This window comes from Sceloporus occidentalis, unplaced genomic scaffold (genome assembly GCF_023333645.1).
Source record: "Sceloporus occidentalis isolate IW3139 unplaced genomic scaffold, rSceOcc1.0.p SCAF_7, whole genome shotgun sequence".
NCBI classification, from domain to species: Eukaryota; Metazoa; Chordata; class Lepidosauria; order Squamata; family Phrynosomatidae; genus Sceloporus; species Sceloporus occidentalis.
Window position 1 is genome coordinate 97614428 of NW_028316987.1, and position 22690 is coordinate 97637117.

General features: G+C 47.9%; 2 protein-coding genes across 3 annotated transcripts; one reads left to right on the plus strand and one right to left on the minus strand.

Moving 5' to 3' along the window:
- The first annotated feature begins 893 nt into the window (after nucleotides 1–893).
- LOC149310223 (uncharacterized) lies at nucleotides 894–11608 on the plus strand. The gene is made up of 4 exons (XM_089533904.1): nucleotides 894–1540; nucleotides 3846–5527; nucleotides 6922–7003; nucleotides 8335–11608. The coding sequence occupies exons 1-4, from the start codon at nucleotides 1444–1446 to the stop codon at nucleotides 9981–9983; spliced, it is 3510 nt and encodes a 1169-aa protein (XP_089390030.1). The 5' UTR covers nucleotides 894–1443; the 3' UTR covers nucleotides 9984–11608.
- A 3475-nt stretch (nucleotides 11609–15083) lies between these two features.
- Nucleotides 15084–21924, minus strand: LOC149310224 (GPI-linked NAD(P)(+)--arginine ADP-ribosyltransferase 1-like). Of its 2 annotated transcripts, XM_089533891.1 has the most exons (4): nucleotides 21573–21924; nucleotides 19944–20024; nucleotides 18601–19291; nucleotides 15084–16793 (listed from the first exon to the last, which is right to left on the minus strand). In XM_089533891.1, the coding sequence occupies exons 2-4, from the start codon at nucleotides 20013–20015 to the stop codon at nucleotides 16693–16695; spliced, it is 864 nt and encodes a 287-aa protein (XP_089390017.1). In that variant the 5' UTR covers nucleotides 20016–20024; nucleotides 21573–21924; the 3' UTR covers nucleotides 15084–16692. The 2 variants fall into 2 exon arrangements, with proteins under 2 accessions (XP_089390017.1, XP_089390018.1); XM_089533892.1 differs by lacking the exon at nucleotides 21573–21924 and having other exon boundaries at nucleotides 19944–21035.
- Nucleotides 21925–22690: the final 766 nt, after the last annotated feature.

Below are 22690 nucleotides of genomic sequence, written 5' to 3' on the forward strand. Positions count from 1 at the left end.
CAGGCACCCATTTTGTATCCCTAAGGGGCACAGGTGTTCCTTGCTGACTGCATAGCCAGTACCTGGATGAGCACCTGGGTCCTGGTCCTGACAGGGAGCATTCCCAAACAGCCAGAGATCCCTCGGGATTGTAAATAAGGAGACCTTGGTCTGGGGAATTTATCATTAGCTCAAACAGAGGAGCGGTCTCTATCCTATGTATACGAAGGTAGCCAAGGTAATAGGTCAACAGAGACAAGTTTTATGAAAACTGAATACTGTTTATTATTCATTCACACATAAGACAATCATACACTCACACAATCATCCAAGAACTCAGGAATATAGTAAGTTAGCATTGGATAGATAACATGAGGCTTTCTAATGGTTATATTCACCTGTATTGGCGGTGCTCCAGGTCCAGATTGATGAAGACTCAGCAACACGGAGGGGAAGGAAGGAGGGGGAGTGGATTGGAACTATATCCGAACTCAGACTGACATGAAGCCTGTCTGAATTCTAACATGGAACATAGACAAAAGATTTGAGGGACCTTAAATAGACAAAATCTTGCCTCAGGCGAAGAGTTGTTTCCACATTTCAAAGCAAAGGCAATCTACATATTAAAGATTGCTTGATCTATAGAAGTCTTCAAGGTGAGAATGGTTCTGGCCTGGCAAAGCATCCTGGCCATAAATCTGCCTCAAAGGTGTAAATGACTCTTTTCTGTTGGCAACTCCTATCTGGGCCTCTTTGATCTATGTTTCAATAGCCTACGTGACCTGTCCGTCTTGCAGTGATGGAGAACTCTACGTCAGGTATCCCATCAGGCTCTCTGCATAGGGTCATCAGAAGAAAAGTCATACACATTTAGGATTTTAAGGCACCAATGCTGGTAACAGGATTGAGGCAACTGCTGCAGCATCAATCAGATGGAGGCAGCCTTTGTCCTGTTCTTCTGGCTCTCACAGTTCATCCTTGCAAATGGTAGGCAGCTGCTAGTCTATTAGCTGAACTGGAGACTTGCACCCAGCCTGTTTCCCTTGCCTGCAGCTGACCACCCCCAAAACTCAAGAATGTGTATCCTCCTCATCTCCTCCCTGGAGATGACCCACAAAAACTGGGGACTTGGGGGCAGGTCCTGGCGTCTGGCAAGCCCATTGGTATTCAGCAGATGGTGGTAGCCCAAGACGCATGCTTCTAGGTGACTGTTGTTTACATTACACAGGCATGGAGAAGTTCTCAGCCCAGATGTTCACTTTGCAGGACAAAGCTCTAATCCGCTTGGGAATTGCTCAGGTCCTTCTATCCAGCCTCACCTAGGAAAACTGCAAGGCAACTCGGTGCCTGCCAGGATGGGTTTCTCAGGACCTGCCCTGCCTGCTTGCCTTGTCTTTTGCGCTTTGTCCTCTGAGGTTTTTGTCTCTGATATTCTTCTTCTCAGAAGACCTGTGCCGCGAAGCCATGGCTGCCCCTGAGCAGGTGATCCAGATGGCCTCCCTGGGCCGGCCCTTCCGGCTGGGAATGGTCTACGACTGCCGGAGCGACACCCTCATCCCAGGTAAGGGCTCTCCTTTGGGGCTCTGTTAAGAAATTCTAGGTCTTTCTTGGGCTGTGGGGAAGAATGTTTTTCTAGTCATCTGCAGATTCCCAGTCCAGGTTGCTTTGGCATGTTTGCAACCCTATTTCCGCTCCTCCCCATTTGTCATATCCAGCAGGAACCAAGTTCAGAAACACAGGCTTCAGTAGTTAAGATTCTGCAAACCTTTATTCAGTAACTATAGATCCTGTCCAGAGAGGTTCATTGTCAGACATACTTTAAATAAAGAAATATAATTTCTATATGTCGCAAGAGACAACACTTTATTTTTATAAACCATAGAGTCTTAAGTTTGGGGAAGGGTCCAGAAGGCCATCCAGACTGGCCCCATTCTGCCAGGCAGGAACTCACCATTCAAGCTCTCCCTGAGACAGATGGCCATCCGGACTCTGCTTAATTATAATATTTTTGGTTTGGTTTGGGTTTTGCTATTATCTATTCTGTATATTATGTTTTATGGAAGCTGCTTGGGGAGGGTTTGACTCCAAATGGCAGGCCAAAAAATTCCAGAAAGGAAGAGAGAAAGGTTGAATATGGCACAACAGCATATTTTTCTAAACGTTTGGAGAAATGTCTTAAGGATAAGAGAAATGGCCAACCAGGCTGCCTCAGATTCTCCTTTTCTAGCAGCATTTAAGCAATTGATGGGTATTGTAGCTGCACAACCTCCATGGGAAACAGGAGTCGGACTTCACAACCTCCCTTCCAGGCCTATACCTCCATAGAATCATAGAATCATAGATTTGGAAGAGACCCCAAAACGGGCCCTGATCCAGTCCAACCCCATTCTTCTGCCATACAGGAAATCCAAATCAAAGCATCCCCATTGACAGACGGCCATCCAGCCTCTGCTTAAAGACCTCCAAGGAAGGAGACTCCACTACACTCCGAGGAAGGAGTGCGTTCCACTGTCGAACAGAACTTACTCTCAGGATCCCCAAGATCACCCAGTGAATTTCTATGGTGAAGTGGGAATGAAGATCTGCTAAACTTTTCCCCTTCCCCACCGCCATTCCCTTCTCCTTTTGTCTCTTTAGATTGTAAGCCTGAGGGCAGGGAAATGTCTAATTAACAATTTGTAAGCTGCTCTGATAACCTTTTGGCTGAAGAGCAGGTATAAGTGCTAAAGTAATATTTTGCATGCCTGTCTATGGAGAAATAAAGGGATCCTCAAGGGTCATGCAGTCCAGTCCTCTAATATGTCAAAGCTGTGTGCAAGCGCATAACAGGATTCTTCAGCCCTGGGAAAAGCCATTAAAAATAAGACACCATTCCTGGGGAGGGGAGGGATACAAATAAATAAATAGTGTAAATATTATGTATACATATGAGGGATTAGCTAATAGCTGAGAAGACTTTTGAGACATGATGGCTGAGCTGGGATTAGCACTCTAGCCTCCCAGTTCACCACAGAAATTCACTGGGTGACCTTGGACAAGTCCCTTGCTCTCAGCTTCAACTGCAACTCCTAGGGATTCATACTTGGTAGAAGGGGAGGTGGATGACCTCTCGAAATCCCTTCGAATGCTAGGCTTTATCCCTGGCAGAATTCCTGCCATTGCACCGCACTCCTTCTTGAGGATTCCTGTTTGGCAGAAGAGCATTGCCATTTGGCACCCACCCCACCCCTCCTCATCTGTGAGGGTCACACTGTCTGAGCTTCAGGGGCAGCCCATGGCAAAACTCCTCTTTATGCCAAGAAAACCCTCAGTTTGTCCCATCTTCCCGTGCCATCCTGATGTTGAGGATCCCATGTATTCCTATGTATTCCTTCATAGCAGAAGGGGGTTGGAATGGATGGTCCTTGAGGGTCCCCCCAACTCCACCAGTTCTTGTTGGGGCTTCAAGCAAAGACGGGTTTTTTTCTCTGTGTGTGTGTGCCTTCAGGGTTTTTTAAGCATAGGAATGTTCTTTAAACCTCTGCCAAACTTCCTTTTGAGATGGTAGTTGAGTTTGAAATGCAAAGTAATTAGTGTAATTATTCAACTTGTCTTTTATTGTCATTCGAGAAATCTGTGAAAAATATTTCTCTAGCTGCTGAAAGGGAGAGAAAAATCACCTTTTGGAAGGGGGACTTTTGAAACAAAATTCTCATCAAGTTCTCAATGAACGAGAAGAAAAACCTTGGCTTGTCAAATCACTATAAGCAAATGCTGTTGTTTTGTTTACAGAAAAGGAAGTGTAAATGGCTGTGTACGGTTTCCGCAGTCCCCTCCTTTGTACCTTATCCAATCTCTCTGGCCTTGTGTTTTGTCCTCTTCCACAGGCATCACTCTCTGGGACCCAAAGGAGCTAAAGAAAAACCTCGATGTCCAGCCCCAGCCCTACTTCACCTCGCAGATCATAGCCACCGATTCCACCAGCGAGAAGGCCTCCTTGCTGAACGCCTCCGCCTCGCTCAAGGGCAGTTTCCTGGCAGGGCTGGTTGAGGTGGAAGGGTCAGCCAAGTTCCTGCAGGACACCAAGAAGTCCGCCCGCCAGGCCAGGGTCACCTTCAGCTATGCGGCCACCACCCACTTCCAGCAGCTGACCATGAGCCAGGTTGGGAAGCAGCACATCACCTACCCAGAGGTATTTGGCCAAGGCTTAGCCACCCATGTGGTCACTGGGATTCTCTACGGGGCTCACGCCTTCTTTGTCTTTGACCAAGAGGCCTCCTCCTCAGAGAGCCTTCAGGACATCGAGGGGAATCTCCAGGTCTTGGTGAAGAAGATCCCCAAGTTTTCTTTAGAAGGGAAAGCAGAAGCCCAGATGAGTGAGACAGAGAAAGCAGCCATTCAGAAGTTCAGCTGCACCTTCTATGGGGATTTCAAACTCAAGAAGAACCCAACGAATTACATGGAAGCTGTAGAGTTGTACGCCAGGCTTCCTGAACTCATGGGGGAGAATGGGGAGAACGCCGTCCCTGTCAAGGTCTGGCTCTACCCATTGAGCTACTTGGACTCCACAGCTGCCAAACTTGTGCGGGAGATCAGCTCCAAATCGATCTCAGATGCTGAGAAGGCTCTGGAGCACCTGACGGAAGTGGACATGAGGACCAATGACCTCATGAGGGATCCCATCTGCACGGCCTTTCCGGAAATGGAGAGAAAAATCCATCACTTGAAGGGTCTGTGTCAGCAATACAGGCACGAATTCCAGAAAGACGTGGGAAGACTCCTACCTGCCATCCGTGGAGGAGGACAAGAAGAAGGTGCCCTGGTTAACCATCTAAAGAAGAATGAAGCATCACTGTTCAACGTCTCCCGTCTTCGGGCATTCCTGGATCTGAAACGTCAAGAGATCAGATTTGTGGAATTTTTCCTCAAGTTGTCAAAAGGAGAAGTCTCCTCATATGATGAATTCATGAAAAAGGTGCTCGACCCGAGCGTCGACTCTGTTTTTGCATTAGTTTTCAGCTCACTAGAGGCAAAGGAGCCCTACTTAGAAGAACTGGTCTTTGGCTTACAGGAAGTGGCTGGACATGCTCCAAAGGCTTCCCCAGAGAAGGGCAACATCTCCACTCCGTGGTTTCAGGACAAAGCTGTCTTAGAAAGAGCCCAGAATGCAGCCACGATATTTGCAGATTTGTCTCTTCGTCCCCAAACCAAGGAGAAGGTCCAGTTTGTGGTGACCTCAAGTCCGGATGAGAGCAACCCGGGGGTTTCGATCTTCCGCTACCAAAGGGGGTCCTTGGAGGGAACCAGATTCGAGATTCTGCCCAAACCTCTTCCTCCGCTGGTTGATGAGAAAACACACTGTAGTGTCCAGCTGACCTTTAAACCAGCAGAGCCTGAGAGAAGCCGCATCTCTGGCTATCATGTCCAGTACCGAGTTTCAGGCCAAGAAAACTGGGTCTCTGTGCATGTCAAAGAAGACATATATCCCATAAGAGGACTGAAGGCAAAAACCAGCTATGAGTTCAGATACGCTGTGGAGACCAACTCAGGCTGCAGCATCGCCAGCGATGTGAGTACAGTTCTCCCTTCATGTTTGCTGGGGTCAGGGGCACAGGGTCCCTGTGAAAGTGGGAAAACCAAGAATAACTCTCGGCCCCTCAAACCATATTTAATGTACACCAGAAGTACGAGCTGCAGATTCAACCCACTGCAGATGCCTGTGAGATGGCAAGGTCTCTTGCCAAGGCAGAAGTGGGCAGCTGGTAAGAGACCCCACACCATTTTAAATAGGGACTTGCAAGCCTCGTTCACCGGTCCTTTGCCCTCCCTATTAAAAATGGCAGAGGGCAGCAGCGGAGCTGGAAGCAAGTGATCCTGTTGTTTCCCTCTCCTTTAATTTTTATCCAGATGCTCTCCGCCTGGCTTCCAGGATCGATGTCCTGGATCTCTTCATTGGTGTAAATGTCCCTGACATATAAGGCTATTCCTCCTCCTTTCCTGTTTGGCCTATTTCTCTTAAAGAGGTTATACCCCTCTGTTTCCACATTCCAATTATGAGACTCATCCCACCAGGTTGCAGTGATGCCTATTGTATCGTATTTGCTTTGTTGTACTAGGAGTTTGAGTTCATCTTGCTTATTTGCCATTGGCCACAACCTGAGAAGGCATGGCTTCCTAGAAAAGATGATAATGCTAAGAAAGGTAGAAGGCAGTAGGAAGAGAGGAAAACAGCTGCATGCCAGATGAATAGACTTCATCAAAATGGACACAATTGTGGGTCTGCAGAGCTGCTGAGTTCAGGGGATCTTTTTCACAGGATCGCCAAGAGTCAGGTTCGAATCGAGGGCAATTAACCGTTGTTTCCATAGTTCTTTTATTTCTACTTGGTCACATAATGTGCTCCACTCTTGGTTTAAATTTCCCTTTGAAATATGAAGTTTAATGTGAAATTTGAATTGAGATAGTCCTTAGTCGTTACCACAAACATGAAATGTACATTGGTGCTGAGGCCGATTCATTTTTCTTCCTAGTTCTATGGAGAGTCAACAGCCCTGGTTTACTTTCTGTGTAATGCTAGGTAATGAACAGAGCCAAACTGACCTCCTTCCAGAGAGGGTTCTGCCACAGATAAGGCCCCCTCCTGAACATGCACCAACTTTGCCTCCCTTGGGGTTGGGGGGCAGAGGGGGGCTTCTGAGAAAGACTGTGTGCATTCTGGGCCTCTATGACTGGATGTGGCTTCCAGATATCCAGATACGCCACAAGACATTTAGGGCTGGGTCAAAACCAGAACCCCAGACCGAAGGAGAATATGATTTCCTGCCAAGCGGTGAATGACAAGAGTTAAGTCAGGAATGAGTTTGGAGTTACAATTATTCTACCACTTTGTATATTATTGTACTCTGTTGTACTATAAGTGTTCTGGTATTAAAGTTTACTATGCTCTCTTTCTTTATCATTTAGATATCCCAAGCCATGCTCAATGCATTTCCATCATCACCACCCCCACCATCACCATCGTCATCCTTTTGGGGTAAAAATGTTGGTAAGTTATCCTCAGGAAGCATTTGGCAGTGGTGTGTATGTATGGGGGGGGGGGGGGACTGAGGGGTTCTACAGACCAAAAAGCGGCTCCTTTTTGCACTCTTCAAAGGGTGCCATAGCTATGGTAGCATGGCTGTATGGCTCCCCTTCGCTGCTGTGTCACCTGGATGCAGCACCAGAGGTGCACCATGATGCCACGCTCCATCTGGAATGGCACACAGCCTCATGGCGCCCTGGGGGCACATTGTCAGGATGCTGCGCCCCAACTTTGCCCCCAGGCCAGCCTTTTGGGCTGGTCTGCATAGGATCTGAGGTGTTCCAGAAAACCCGGAGGTCCAGGATAATGGGAGCTTGCGGAGCAGAAATCCCAAGAGAGGAATCCCAGACCAGTCATGGCTGAGCATGTGCTTCAAGGAGTTTCCCGTCTCTCATCCTCCACATGGTTTGATTGCACCGTCTGGCCATGAGCCCCAGTTCCAGCCCCAAGTCAAGGTGATGCTTGCTTCCCTTTCAAAAGGGAAGTTATGGCCCTGGCCCACCAGTGAACCAAACTGGGGCCTGTGGTACTCTTTCAGCAGCCTTTCTGCTGAGGCCCATTGGCCAGAGGCGTCCAGTCTCCCCCATTCCCCCTGTTCTGCCCAAGAGCAAAGAGGGAGCAAGGAGGAGGACCAGTGTCCTGCATTGGTCTGGAGGGGGTCAGTTTGGGAGAGGGCTGCTGGGCCCTTTAAGGAGTCACATTCCTCTCTGGCAGAGTCCCCAGGACTCCTTTCATGGGGCACATTGCTCCTAGCCCTGGGCCAACCAGCCTGCTTGGCTGTCTTGTTCCCTGGGTTTCTGCTAGCACATATGGGTCAGAAAAATGCAGGTGAGTCCAAGGCAGCCTCTTATCTTGTTCCACATACTTGTTTTAGCACCAGAGTCTAACGCATCACCCTACACACAGTGGCACTGAAGTGTGAAAAGGGGGAGGCTGTCTGGAGGCTGGTACCTTGCTTTCAATGCTAAAGGCAAAGAGAAGGAAAAGCAGGCAGCTGAACTCCTTCAGTCTTCCGATGCCATGCTGGGAGAGCTCTGCTCGGCATCAGAGGCTGAACATTTTAATTTTCCCATCATCTGCAGTGAAAACAGTAAATATATTTCCAGGGATGAGAAGGATTTTGACAGCTGTTTGCATCACTAGCTCCCACTTTAGTAGAATCATAGAATCATAGAGTTGGAAGAGACCGCAAAGACCACTTTCCTTGGTCCAAAGTCCCGTGGGTTTACTACTAGCACAAGTAAGTTCTAGGTTTAGTTCTGGTTCTTCCCCTAATGGTTGCTTTTCTCTCTAAGGTTGTGACAGCGATTTTCTGGGAGAGGAGATGGCAGAGCCACCATCCGCGGAAACAGAAAAGAGACTAGCATCCAAATTCCTCAATATAAGTATCCCCATAGTACATGGCGAGCCTTCTGTGTTTGCTCTTCCACTGAAAAAGGAAGCAGATCCATCCTCTCTGCACAAGTGCCACCTGGGAGAAGAGAACCTGGAGGTCCCCAACAAAGCCATCATGGTGATGGGAGCCACAGGGTCCGGGAAGACCACCCTCATCAACGCGATGGTCAACTGCATCCTTGGCGTCCGGTGGGAAGACCGTTTCCGATTCAAACTCATTCACGAAGAGACTGAGAGGAGCCAAGCTGAAAGCCAGACCTCTGAAGTGACAGCTTATGTCCTGAATCACCAACAAGGTTTCCAAATTCCATATTCCCTCACAATTGTTGACACTCCAGGATTTGGTGACGCAAGAGGAATGGAGTGTGACAAACTGATAACAAAGAAGATCCGGAAGCTTTTCACCTCTCCAGGGGGCATCGACCATATTGACTCTGTCTGCTTTGTGGTCAAGGCTCCCTCAGGCCACTTGACCCCAGCCCAGAAATATGTGTTCGAAGCTGTGCTCTCCATTTTTGGCAAAGACATAAAGGGCAATATCTGGGTTCTGGTCACTTTTGCAGATGGACAGAACCCCCCTGTTCTTGAGGCCATTAAGGAGGCTGATGTACCATGTGCTAAAGATGCCAGAGGTGCCCCCGTTTACTTCAAATTCAACAATTCAGCACTCTTTGCCAGCAATGCTGGGGAGTGCGCAGGCAGCTTTAATTTTGATGAAATGTTTTGGAAAATGGGTGAGATGAGCATGAAGACCTTCTTTGACTCAGTCAACAATTTGGAAACTAGAAGTCTAACTCTGACAAAGGAAGTCCTGAGAGAACGGAAGGAACTGGAAACTGTCCTCGCAGGGCTGAAGGAACAACTCAAAATTGTGCGCGTGAAAGTGGAAGAACTGAGGAAGACGCAGGAAGTTCTGGATCTGCACAAGAAAGACGTGGAGGCCAACAAAGACTTTGCGTACGAAGTAGAAGTTGTGGAACCAGTGGAGGAAGACACTGGGTATAATGCAATCAACTGCAGGACATGCAACTTCACCTGTTGCTATCCTGGTTGGAAAACGTGGAACTTTCTGGACCGTTTTTGCACGGCTATAAATTTGTTCTCAGGAAACTGTGAGGTTTGTCCTGGTCACTGTCCGCTGGATGGTCATTTCCAAGAGAAATGTCGATTTTTAAATCAAGTTGTGACAAAGACAAAGACCTTTGAAGGACTGAAAGAAGAGTGCAAGGACGCGTTGCTCCCAGGTCTGTTGTTTGAATATTTGAGGGCAGAGGAGAAAAAGGAAACGGAAACCTTAGCAGAACTTACTGAGAAAGTGCACAAAAGCCGCCAGCGCCTGCGGGAAACCAAACTGAAGCCCACTTTGCTGGAGTCCATTGACCTCCTGATCCAGAAAGAGGAGCAGGAAGCAAAAGTGGGGTTCCAGGAAAGGGTCCAGAAACTGAAGAGCGTGAGGAAAGACCCGAGGCTGATGCAAAGGCTGTCCTTCACTAACATTGTGCTGCCCAAAGAAGTGCACCCGCCCCAGAAAACCGACCAAGAAAACTGACCACAAAGAAAAAGGTAAGGAGACTACTGACCGCTTGCTTCAAAAGCCACACGAGCCACGTAACATCCTGCGGGCCTCAGCCTCTCTTGAGCTGCTGCTGTAGTTGTTGTTTTGTTCCCTCAAGCCATTTCCACCTCCTGGCAACCCTGATTTTGCTATTCCTCAGGACTGGGAGCCAAATTTTGTTCACTTTAAAGGTTTCTTCTTTCCACTTGAAATTATCCAGATGTTTGTGGATTTCAATGGCTTCCCTGTGCCATATCCCTGTGCCAAACACTGAAGTTCTGGACCATGCCAACCACTCCATGTCAGGATGCACAGGGAAGCCATTGAAATCCACAAACAAAATAAGGACTCAGCAAATGCAAATGGGAAACCACTCAGAGTCAGGGGCTTTCCCAGCAGATAATGATCACCAATTGGCAGACATTGATCCTCTTTTGCATTAGCCTCCCAGCCTGAAGTCTGCCACCAGCACAGAATAAGACACATGCAAATCCCTCCTGTATTCCCAGGCTCACACAGTATATATACACCCAACTTTTTCCAGGCAAAGCATCCTCTGAAGATGCCAGCCACAGATGCTGCTGGCGAAACGTCAGGAAGAAATTCTTCTGGAACATGGCCACAGAGCCCAAAAAACCTACAAAAAACCTATGGATGCTGGCCATGAAAGCCTTCGACTTTACACAAGATAATCATAATTGACCTTCCAGCCATTTTTGATGCCAGCGTCCAAGAACCACGGAAGTCCCAGGAGATCCAGAGGTGCCAAGATCTGTCCAGCCCAGGCCCTGACACTCCGGCGTTTGTGACCCAGTTCGGCCGTTTCACCCAGGAAGACATTATGGCTCTTGAGAAAGTGGAGGGGGCCTTTGACCCGGAGGCCACAAAGTACATGGTCATCTTATTCATCCACAAGGAAGACATACCTGCGATGCAGCAGCAAAAAAGGCCAATGCGATGCTAGGCAGCATCAATAGAAATATAGGGTCTAAATCAAGGGGAGTAATGGTGCCACTGTATTCTGCTCTGGTCAGGCCCCACCTGGAATATTGTGTCCAATTCTGGGCACCACAATTCAAAAAGGACATTGAGAAACTGGAGCCATGTGTCCAAAGGAGGGAGACTAAAATGGTGAAGGGTCTGGAAACCATGAAGCCCTTTGAGGAGAGAGTTAGGGAGCTGGGGATATTTAGCCTGGAGAAGAGAAGGTTAAGGGGTGATATGATAGCTATGTTTAGTATTTGAAGGGACGTCATATTGAGGAGGGAGCAGGCTTGTTTTCTGCTTCTCCAGAGACTAGAACATGGAGCAATGGACACAAGCTCCAGGAAAAGAGATTCCAGCTCAACATTAGGAGGAACTTCCTGAGAGTAAGGGCTGTTCAGCAATGGAACAAACTCCTTCCTCAGTTTGGTGGAGTCTCCTTCCTTGGAGGTCTTCAAACAGAGGCTGGATGGCCATCAGCTGGTTTTGCCCTTGCGCACGGGTTGCCAAGTGGGAGCATGGCCCAGGGATGCACACAGTCAGGCCTTCTACAGGTCTTGCTAATCTCCCTTTCCAGAGATCTTTGCAGATTTTTCCCAAGGATCCCAGGAGGGCTCTGTCCCAAAGCTTGTAAAATGTGGGCTAGACAATGCAACTGTGACATGGATTTGAAACTGGTTGACCGGCCGAACCCAAAGGGTGCTCAACAATGGCTCCTTTTCATCCTGGAGGGAAGTGACCAGAGGGGTGTCCAGTGGGGCTCTGTCCTGGGCCCAGGGCTATTCAACATCTTTATCAATGACCTGGATGACAGAATTGGGAGCATACTTATCAAATTTGCAGATGACACCAAATTAGGGGGAATAGCTAATACCCCAGAGGACAGGATCAAGATTCAAAATGACCTGAATAGACTTGAAAGCTGGGCCAAAGGTAACAAAATGAAATTCAACACGGAGAAATGTAAGGTACTGCACTTAGGGCAGAAAAATGAAATGCACAGATATAGGATTATGGGTGACACCTGGCTGAATGAAACTACATGTGAAAGGGATCTGGGAGTTCAAGTAGACCACAAGTTGAACATGAGTCAACAGTGCGATGCAGCAGCTAAAAAGGCCAATGCAATTTTAGGCTGCATCAATAGAAGTATAGTGTCTAGATCAAGAGTAGTAATAGTGCCACTGTATTCTGCTCTGGTCAGGCCCCACCTAGAATATTGTGTCCAGTTCTGGGCGCCACAATTCAAAAAAGGACATTGAGAAACTGGAGCCATGTGTCCAAAGGAGGGCGACTAAAATGGTGAAAGGTCTGGAAACCATGAAGCCCTATGAGGAACGACTCAGGGAGCTGGGGATGTTTAGCCTGGAGAAGAGAAGGTTAAGAGGTGATATGATATCCCTGTTTAAGTATTTGAAGGAATGTCATATTGAGGAGGGAGCAAGGTTGCTTTCTGCTGCTCCAGAGAACAGGACCCAATGGAGCAATGGATGCAAGCTCCAGGAAAAGAGATCCCACCTGAACATTAGGAAGAACTTCTTGACAGTAAGGGCTGTTCGACAGTGGAACACACTCCTTCCTCAGAGTGTGGTGGAGTCTCCTTCCTTGGAGGTCTTTAAGCAGAGGCTAGATGGCCATCTGCTGGGGATGCTTTGATTGTCTTATCCTGCATGGCAGAATGGGGTTGGACTGGATGGCCCTTCCTGGGGTCTCTTCCAACTCTACGATTCTATGATTCTATGATTCTATGATCCCATGAACTGAGACCCAGCCTTATTGGGGTTTTGGTCCCAGAGCCCCTGTGAACAGCAACCCACCGTCCCAGTTTCTGTTCTGTTTTTGCAAAGCCCTTTAAAGGACCAAGGAGTTACTTTTTTGACTATGAAAGATCTGTGGCTCCCAAAGAATGGCCCAGCTACCAAGTCTCAAAGGCTCCATGGGGTGTTATGTTTAACTTCGTTCTGGAAATGAAAGCGGTTGCTGTTGTTTTCGCCTGTTATAACATTAGTTGGAAACTTCCTGCTTTTCAGTTGTTGCTGAAATGCATATTTTTTAGATTCAGAATCCTGATAATGAGAACAATTGCATTCCAGATTTTTAAACTGCTTTTGCCATGGCCCCGCTGTGGCCAGCACAGAGTGCAATGCCTGGCATGTGCGTGTGTGCCTTCCTCCTTCCCAGGGCCTATCCACCTATAGTGCCCCAATGGATCTGATAGGGTCTTGCGGAGGCAATATTACACCGCACTGTCATAGCGCTAGGACTCCACTAACTTTTCCTGCTCTGAGTGCCTCCTGTGGGATTCTGGAGTCTACAGTGAGACCTAAGACTAGCTGCCTATCGTTCTCAACGCCTCTCCTGACTGAGGAGAATGAAAAGGCCTGTTGCAGAAGTCTGCCTTTCCCTTACGGAGAGCCATAGGAGAACGCTGTGGCAGGCCATCAATGCTCTTTGCTCTCCCTCCTTGGATGGCACTTTAACTCAGAGATAAAATGCCTGAACGGAGTTAGAGATTTCCTGCAAAAGATTTCTCTCTGATCAAAATGCTGAATTGATCTTAAGGAAATAATAATAGCTGCATCTGCTCCGCAGAATTAATTTGGGGTCCTAGTCTTTGGGGCAGCAGAAAGCAAGTCCAAGGAAATGGGATTCCAGCCCAAGGCGATGGTGGTACCTACAAAGACAAGGGACACTCTTGCAAGGGCTGCAGTTTGCCTTTTCTCTAAGGAAGCCACACCAGTCTCTGAACATTTCCTGCAGCTGTCAGCCTTTTAGCTAAGATATGCAAAACCATCAGCCACACATCGACTGCAATTCCCACCCCATCCTCCTCCTTCCTGGAAAACCATTTGGCACAGAGCTAATCCATTCAGTCTTTGATTTCTTCCCTTGGGACACATTTTATGGTATAAATGTTAGTGACCGCACAATAGCCTGCTCTTGGTTTGGCTGGGCTCCTCAGTAAACTGACCAACCCATTTGCCAAGGCAGCGATGGAGCCCTTTTCTGTTCCAGACCGCCATTGATTGGGACCAAGCCTCACAAATTGGTAAAGTGACACCATTTGCAAGGTCTTTCACTGTTCATCATTTCCTACCTTTGTTTTGTTAGCTCTTGTGTGTGTGTCTATAATTTATTTCCTTAATAAAATTACAAAACTAATTTGGAAATAGCCTCTGGAGTTCTCTGTGATTTGGAAGCAGTATAAACAGGGTTAATCCCAAGGCCGATGTTGCCTGGGCCACAATATCAGAGCTATTAAAATCACTCTGAAACATAGTAAATTCTGGGTGCCCTCCAAGGACCTCATTGCCATTGTTGTAGGTCCCCCTCCAAGAATTCATTTGGTGCTGAGCACAGAAACACATGAAAAAGAAGCTTTATTTGTGGCAAAACAGGTGCAGCAGGGGTTACACAGTGGAGAAAAGCAAAACAGCTCTATTGCTGATGGGTCCAGATCCCCTCACTGAGGCCCCTAAATAACTAATGCCACGCCTGGCTAACAATGCAACCCCCATGGCTGGCTAAACCAGGAGGATCTGGGCTGGGATTCAGTGCTTGGAAGTGAGGCTAATGGAAGATGGACTCCCAGGGTTCATTCAGGGCAGAAGGAAATAAAGGAAACCACATTTTGCAAGTGTGACCCTTCTTGCCACCCATCATCCCCAGAATTGTGCAAGTAGCTTAGCAACAGGGGAAAATTCACTCTGCAAGGCTGTCCTTAACCTCCGCCTCTTTCTCCACCATCAAACTTCAGAGCAAGTGCAAAGGGTACAAAGGAGACAAAGGCAAATACAAATGATATAAATACCAATACAGCTGTTAATGTTTGGCCATGATGCTGGTGAGGAATCCAAAGCCCATCTGTTTGGTGTCAGAGGCTCAGCTACAGCATGCCCCAGTTTTGCCAAAAACCAGTTGTTGGAATTCCATTTTGCTATTGAAATGGGAAGAGGAGGGAAACTTTGGGGACCCAAAAACAAAGATCTCTGGTAGGCAATTCTAAGTTCATCATGGCATGGTCTCTAGTGCAGCTGTTGGCAGCTGTGGGAGGTTAAAGGTCTGTATTAGCCCCTCAAGAGATCCTGAAGGACTGCAACCCCACCCCCCACTGCCCCCCTAAAATGGTGATTTCTTCCCCTGAAATGTCCCCCAATGGATCCTGAAGGGCCTGGCAGACATGTTAGACATATATGTCTGGCTTTCTCTGGCTCTTTTTCCAAAAGGAAGCGACACACACACACTCCCACAAATGCTACCCAGGGAGTAGGGGAGCCATAGAATGGGATGAGCTGGGATGTGGAAGAAATGGGTCACCATAACTCAGGGATGACTTGAAGGCACACAACAACAACAACGGCCTCCTCTGCACAAGCAGGAGATTGTGAGCCACCAGAATCTGATCAGCCCCAAAGTGTTTTGCATCTGCCTCTTGTAGGACCGACCTGGGCTTGGCAGTCGAGGCTGAAGAGTCGCAGGAAGTTCATCTTGGTTTCCGCACAAGAGAGGAAGCAGTGGTTTACAAGAAACTATAACACCCTCAGTGGCTTTGACACGAAAGACACCTGCGTTCCAAATATGTTTTGCGTTCTCACAGCGTTTCCTTGCATGACAGAGCACAGCTTTCACTTTTGTTGTTATCAGTCTTTCAATGGATGGGGGGTTAAAAGTTTTGGGGGGGCCACATTCTCTGGCTGCAGCTCTCCCTGAATCTTCCACTCTTTGTTGTGTTCTCTGTCACTGACTGGACCTACAGAAGAGTTGGTGGATAAGCCTATTTATTAAGAGGGTCCTTGCATCCCCTCTGAAAGCAATGCTAGTACAGGACTTCTTCAGGGATTTTCCTGTCTCAAAGGAAGAAAGTCGGGAAAGAAGCCTGAGAAAAGTTCTGGAAATCTGGGCCAGGAAAATATCAAGATGGCAAAGAGGGGACCTTCTCTCCGGCCCCAAGAATAATCTAATCCAACTTTTGCAACAGACAGGTCAATCTTCCTTTATAATAATGAATGGCTGATGTTTCCTTTCTGGAAAAGGGCCAGAGCTCAGTGGTGAAGCACAAACTTTGTGCAGACAAGGTCCCAGGCTCAGTTCCAACAGCAACCTTTTTATCTTCAGGGAGGAATAGGAAAGCCCCTGCTCTTAAATCCAGAACTCTGCTACCAGTCAATGTAAAAATGCTGAGATATAAACCTGCCCCATGGTGGCCCCAATCCATCTTTGGGGAAGTGGCTCTGCTCTCTTTTGCCAGAGCCACTCCACTTTTGCAGGGGCAGGTTATGGGAGCTCTCCATGGTGCTGAGGCATATTCCCAAAGCAGGTTCAGCAACATTCTGTGGCTGCATTCACATGGGAGAAATACCCCAGTTTGGCACCGCTTTAACACTTTTCTGGCTCAAGGCTATGGAATTCTGGGAGTTGGAGTTTGTTTTGGCCCAGAGTGTAGCATCCATTGCTCAGTCCATTGCGTCATTTAAGCTCCGCTCTGGGCCCATAACACACTCCTAGAATTCCATAGCCTTGAGCTAAGGCAATTAAAGTGGTGCAAAACCAGGTTATTTCCCCAGTGTGAACACAGCCTTCCTTGGTTAGTTTGAAGCCAGGGCAGGGAACTAATTGCAAATGCAAAAGCTGCAGCCTCCTCTTGTTTTGACATCAAAACCCATCTCTGCCTTGGCATTGGCAAGGCCTGTGATCCCAGGTGGCTGTTCTGGTGGTGGCCTCAGAGGCTCCCCATTGGCCCAAGGGCTCCAGAGAGGAGAAGGGCTCCCCAGAGAAGGAAAGGGGTTGGCACTCCGGGAGATAAGGGACCGGGAGCCGCACCTGTGAAGAGACAAAGGAAAGTAAAGTTAAGGCCAGAGTGGTGGAGGCACAGAGCCACCAGAAACATCAGTCATTGCTACGTTTGGGCCTGGCATTTCCCATCTGCCAGTGTTAAAACAGAAACAAGTCCCTCTTGGTTTTTCACTTTAATTTCAGAAACAAAGCAGAGCAATGGAAGCACAACTTCTCCGATGCTCCATAGACTCACTTTTGGGGTGGGAAACGGCTTGGGGGGCAGTGGGCCAGCCTCATGTCCAGCAGCTGCAGCCCAGACTTGCTGGCATTCCTTGAGCCCATGCCAACTGGCCAAGAGAGAGCTGGCCCACATGGCTATCTCTGGACAGAAGTGGCTGAGAAGAGGCCCCCACTGGCTTCCTTGGCTGACCGGGGCTGACGGCAAGCGTCCCAAGAAAACGGACAGCCCTGGTCTCTCCATGTCACACACAATGCCAGGGAAGCTACTGGCTTTTCAAGAACATTGGGTGGTACTTCTGGGCCGGAGTTAGCTGCCCTGGAACCCAGATTGGGAGAGAGACAGGAGACTAAATAAATAATAGAAGATGGATGGATAGATAGATAGATAGATAGATAGATAGATAGATAGATAGATGCCCAAAGGCCTAAACTGGTTGGGTAGTCACCATAGGGAACAGTTACTTGACTAGAGGTCTCCTGAAAAATAGTCTTGCTTGAAAGTGCTGTTCTTGGTCCCTAAGTGACAGTCCAGACCTAGCAAAAGTTGTGTCCCTCATCCAGCAGTGAAAGAAAGTGGCAGTGAAACACACCAGGACACAAAAAAGCCCTCTCCTTTGATGGCATCTAGGAGGTTCTGTCCATCTAGCATCCGGTCTCCTTCTGTGGCTGGCCAGAGGTCTCCAAGCAACCCACAAAGTGGACATGAAAGTGACCTGCAAGACTGAGTGCTGTTCAAGTATATCCAGATCAGGGGAAGTCATACTGCCACTCTAGATTACAAAGCTTGGCCAAAGCTAACAAAATGAAATTCAACACAGAGAAATGTAAGGTACTGCACTTAGGGCAGAAAAAAGAAATGCACAGATATAGGATTATGGGGGACACCTGGCTGAACAAGAGACTTATTCATGTGAAAGGAATCTAGGAGTTGAACATGAGTCAACAGTGCGATGTGGCAGCTAACAAAGCCAATGTGATCCTAGGCTGCATCAATAGAAGTATAGTGTCTAGATCAAGAGAAGTAATAGAATCATAGAATCATAGAGTTGGAAGAGACCGCAAGGGCCATCCAGTCCAACCCCATTCTGCCATGCAGGAAATCCAGATCAAAGCATCCCCGACAGATGGCCATCCAGCCTCCGTTTGAAGACCTCCAAGGAAGGAGACTCCACCACACTCCGAGGAAGTGCCACTCTATTCTGCTTTGGTCAGGCCCCACCTGGAATATTGTGTCCAGTTCTGGGCAAAACAATTCAAAAAGGACATTGAGACACTGGAGCCATGAGTCCGAAGGAGGGCAACTAAGATGGTGGAAGATCTAGAAACCATGAAGCCCTATGAGGAACAACTGAGGGAGCTGGGGATGTTTAGCCTGGAGAAGAGACGGTTCTCACTATGACCTCCCTTCAACTACTTAAATAGGGTTCTCATATCACCTCTTAATGGTCTCTTCTCCAGGCTTGCATTTTGAGGGTGATCTGGGTTTCAGGGCACCTGGATCGGAGATGGGGCTCGACGGGGGTGTGCGGCTCAATCCCAAGCAAAGTAGACCCATCCTAAGGCTTTGTAAAGCCTCCAGCCCCAGGAGTCATGTTGCGTCTTGGGCTCTTACCATTCTTAGATATACAATTGAAGTTGCTGTGCTTCCCATTGGCCTTTAGCTCAATGTAGGTAGTGCCTTTTTTCTCTCTGACGTCTGCAACTCTGAACGTTTCGTAGGGAGGGATGAGGACCTCCTTTTGCTTTGGAAAAAAGGAGAATCCGGTGATGTTGACTCCGAGGCAGGTCTCAATGATGAAGAAGGTGTCATTGCCAAAGGCCTCTGCAACCGTCCTGTTCATCGACGAAGAAGCAAACTGTCCAAAGCGGACGGGCTGGTTTTGGTCAGAGACGGTGAAGCGTATGCCTTTAATCCCACGATACACAGTATAGCAAGGACTGCTCTGAGCCTTCAAGGTCTGAAGGGCTTTTGTCAGGAGAAAGTGGAAGCGCTTGAAGCGGAAGCTGTCGCAGTATTCGTAGCTGGATTTCCCACCTTCTCTTACGGCTGTGTTGAAGTCTTTGTACAAAGTGCCATTGTCGGTGTACGCTGCGATGGCTGCCCCAAAGTTGTCATTGAAGTTGGGGGGCAGTTTCAGAGCGCTCTTCTTCTGATCCCATTTGGTGACTGACAGTTGCCAGATTCTGGCGTACTTTCGTTCGAAGACAGGGTCACTCTGAGTTGGGCCCCCGTCACAGCCGTTATATTGGTCATCGAAAGAATTTGGGGCCATGTCAAGGGACACGTCTGTGACACAGAAGACCTGAGAAGAAACATAAAACACCGGTCATACAATGCTAGAGTTGGAAGAAGCCCCCAAAGGCCCTCCAGTCCAGCCCCCTTCTTCTGCCATGCAGGAACTCACAATCCAAGCCCTCCTCCCAGGGAAAGATGCCCATCCAGCCTCTGCTTAAAAACAGCCTCCAAGGAGGAGGCTCCACTGTCCTCCATGGAGGCATTCAACATAGCTAGGCCAGGCAGCCTCAGAGTCATCGCAAGGGACTGAAAACAAAACTGATTTGTCCCAGGAAACATTATAATCTATGAAAGGGGAGAGAAGCAGCAGTATGACAACAGGGCTGTCGTTGCCTGGATCTGGAGATACTCCTTTGTGTTACTCCATGATCATCTCTGATCCGGACTTTAAAGGGGTTATGAAAGGTATTGAACCTCATATCCTCCAAATAAGTCCAGCCCTTTGGAAGAGTTCAGAGTAAGAGTTGAGAGTAAAATGCAGAATGGATTCAGCATCCCTCTGACATGGAGGCCTCTCCAGATTCTTCAGCTGAAGAAAAGTAGCCTCCGTTTCCCAAGTAAGACCTGGCCATGTAGTAAGACCCTGGATCTGAAGTGGATGCAGTTCAGACCCATCTTTTTCGTCCCTCCTTCCCTCCCTTTTTGGGAACCCTTTGTACCTGATATTTTCCTCCTGTGAAAAGTCCCATCAGATGGAGCACCAGAAACCCTTGGAGAGGAGGCATCACCATTGTTCACCCCTAAAAACAACCAAGGACAGGTTGGGGAAAAGGTCAATCTCTTTTACTTTGCAGCTGGCAAAGTATTCCCTTGCTGAGTCCCCACAGAGAATGGGTCTGGAGGCTGAGGACGCCTGGGCCTCCCTGGTCTCTAGCAAAGCAGGGCAGAAAGTAGGGAGAAAACGGACAAGACCCAGGTCTAGGTGTCCCTTGCAATCCTTTCTGTTTCTAGGAGTCCACAGTTCAAATTATGATACCCAAAATTGCACTAATTGAATTGACAATGCTGCCTGCGCTATTCTGATCTTTCTCCTCTTACAAAATACTGGAGGTTGACTTGCAGGATCTTTCAGAGTTTCTTTGGGGTCTCATCCTGACATTTCCCATACATTGGCCAGCCAACTGGTTGCTGGAGAAAGAAATAGCACAAGCAGACAGAAATGGTTCCCAAAACCCTATTGTTAGCCCCAGATGAAGGAGACCCATTACATCTGTGAGATTTACACTTGTAGAGACCAAACAATAGGATTCAGGCCACTGATCAGGCCTGAATTTTACCCATTGCTGTGGTCAAAATGATCAGGCGTGTGACGGCCTAAATAAACTCTCTTTAGTTGTCTGCATTTTTAAGGCTAGCAGAGGTTTTTGCTGGAGAGAGTTTGTGCCTCTCTGCAGCAAGTGTTAAGGCTGGCCGTTCTGGATAGAAATGGAACTGACCGGTGATAAGTAATCTCCATCCAATCCCTCCAAGCCTCTCCAGGCCAAGCTCTCCCTGCTAGAAGTGAGGCAGCCTTTGGCCACAAAAAGGGAGTCCATCCCAATCTGCCAGGAAGAGATGTTTGAGAGCGGAAGACGCTGCAGCCTCAACGGAGGCTGGTGGGGTCTCTCTCTTTTGGAGGCTATTTGGTAATTCTAATGATCCTAAGCCAGCCAACCGCTTGGCAAGAGGAGGAGGAAGGCAAGGAAAGGCAATGGGTTCCACAAGAATAGAAGAGGAGCCCCGGCCAATTTCTGGGCTGTTCTAGAGGAACAAGTAAGCGCTCCTGAGCTCCCCAATGTATATGCCTATTCACTGCTTGCCAGTGGGATTTTGTCTCTCCTTGGCCATGGCTGTCCTCTCTCCACTCGTTGGAGGTTCTTGAGAATAATCCTAGCAATGGCATGGATATTTGTATATCTCTGATCGGAGAACGCAGCCCTCTCTCAGCGCTTTCCGGTCTGTAATCTGGGGACTCCTTTGAACAACATCCTACAAAAGGATGGAAGGCTGAGTCAGCCTTGAAGCCCTGCGGCCGCAAGACCAGCATTTAACCATAGAACCACCAGCAATCATTTCATAAATTAAGGACATTAATTTAATCATTAAAAACAAGACCTGCCCAATCTCTGGATCTTACCCCTTCCTGCTGGACTCTCTTACTTTGGCTTCCTGGGGACTCACCGGCCGCAACCAGCGGTCAAGCAGCACAATGACCAGAGTCCACATTGCCTTCAGACACCATTGCCGTGGCTTGAGCCTTTTGGGGGGCCACAGGAAAAGACTGGTCTCCCCAGTTCATGGCTCCTTACCTTTTTCTCCCTTTCTTCACTTTGCTGTTGAGAGTCCTTTGTGTCACAGAAGTGTAGTTCCTTCACAGGCAAAAATAGGCCATCAGTTCACACCCCAAACCTCTGTTGCCGCTGCAAAGCTCAGTGAGCCACAAGAAGAGTTTTATGCAAAAGCGCACACACTTTCAGAAAGGCAAAGACCAAAAAGCAAAAGAGGAAGAGCGTCAGAGAAAAGAAGGTGAGAAGGAAAGAGTTGGCGTCCCTCTGAAACAAAAGTGGAGGCTCAAACAGGCAGAAACGACAGATTAAACCAATGGAAGAACTGACCCATTTCTTGGAGATGCATCCCTGTCTCCATTAAAAGAGCAAAACATAAGGAAGGATGAGATAGGAAGAGCTGTAAAGACATATAATGGAATAGAGGACAGGTTTATCAAATTTGCAGATGACACCAAACTAGGAGGAGTAGCTAATACTCCAGAGGACAGGATCAAAATTCAAATTGACCTCAATAGATTAGACAGCTGGGCCAAAATTAACTTCAACACGGAGAAATGTAAGGTACTGCACTTAGGAAGGAAAAATGAAAAGCACAGATCTAGGATGTTGGGGGACACCTGGCTGAACAAGAGACTTATTCGTGTGAAAGGGATCTAGGGCTCCAATTAGACCACAAGTTGAACATGAGTCAACAGTGTGATGCGGCAGCTAAAAAGGCCAATGAGATTTTAGACTGCATCAATAGAAGTATAATAATAATAATCAATAAAAGTATAGTGTCTAGATCAAGAGAAGTCATAGTGCCACTATATTCTGCTTTAGTCAGGCCTCACTTGGAATATTGTGTCCAGTTCTGGGCCCCACAATTCAAAAAGGACATTGAGAAACTGGAGCCATGAGTCCAAAGGAGGGAGACTAAAATGGTGAAGGGTCTGGAAACCATGGAGTCCTTTGAGGAGAGACATAGGGAGCTGCTAGGGATGTTTAGCCTGGAAAAGAGAAGGTGATAAATATATGAAAGATGTCATTCTGCAGCTTCAAAGAATAGAACGTGGAGCTATGGATGCAAGCTCCAGGAAAAGAGATTCCACTCAACATTAGGAGGAACTTCCTGAGAGTAAGGGCTGTTCGACAGTGGA

Coding starts and splice junctions, on each gene's coding strand:
- LOC149310223 (XM_089533904.1), top strand. CDS start 1,444: ATGGCTGCCCCTGAGCAGGTGATCCAGATGGCCTCCCTGGGCCGGCCC. Junction 1,541..3,845: donor GAGCGACACCCTCATCCCAG/GTAAGGGCTCTC, acceptor CCTCTTCCACAG/GCATCACTCTCTGGGACCCA. Junction 7,004..8,334: donor CTTTTGGGGTAAAAATGTTG/GTAAGTTATCCT, acceptor TTTCTCTCTAAG/GTTGTGACAGCGATTTTCTG.
- LOC149310224 (XM_089533891.1), bottom strand. CDS start 20,015: ATGGTGATGCCTCCTCTCCAAGGGTTTCTGGTGCTCCATCTGATGGGA. Junction 19,292..19,943: donor TCACAGGAGGAAAATATCAG/GTACAAAGGGTT, acceptor GTTTCTTCTCAG/GTCTTCTGTGTCACAGACGT. Junction 16,794..18,600: donor CAATTGTATATCTAAGAATG/GTAAGAGCCCAA, acceptor GTCTCTTCACAG/GTGCGGCTCCCGGTCCCTTA.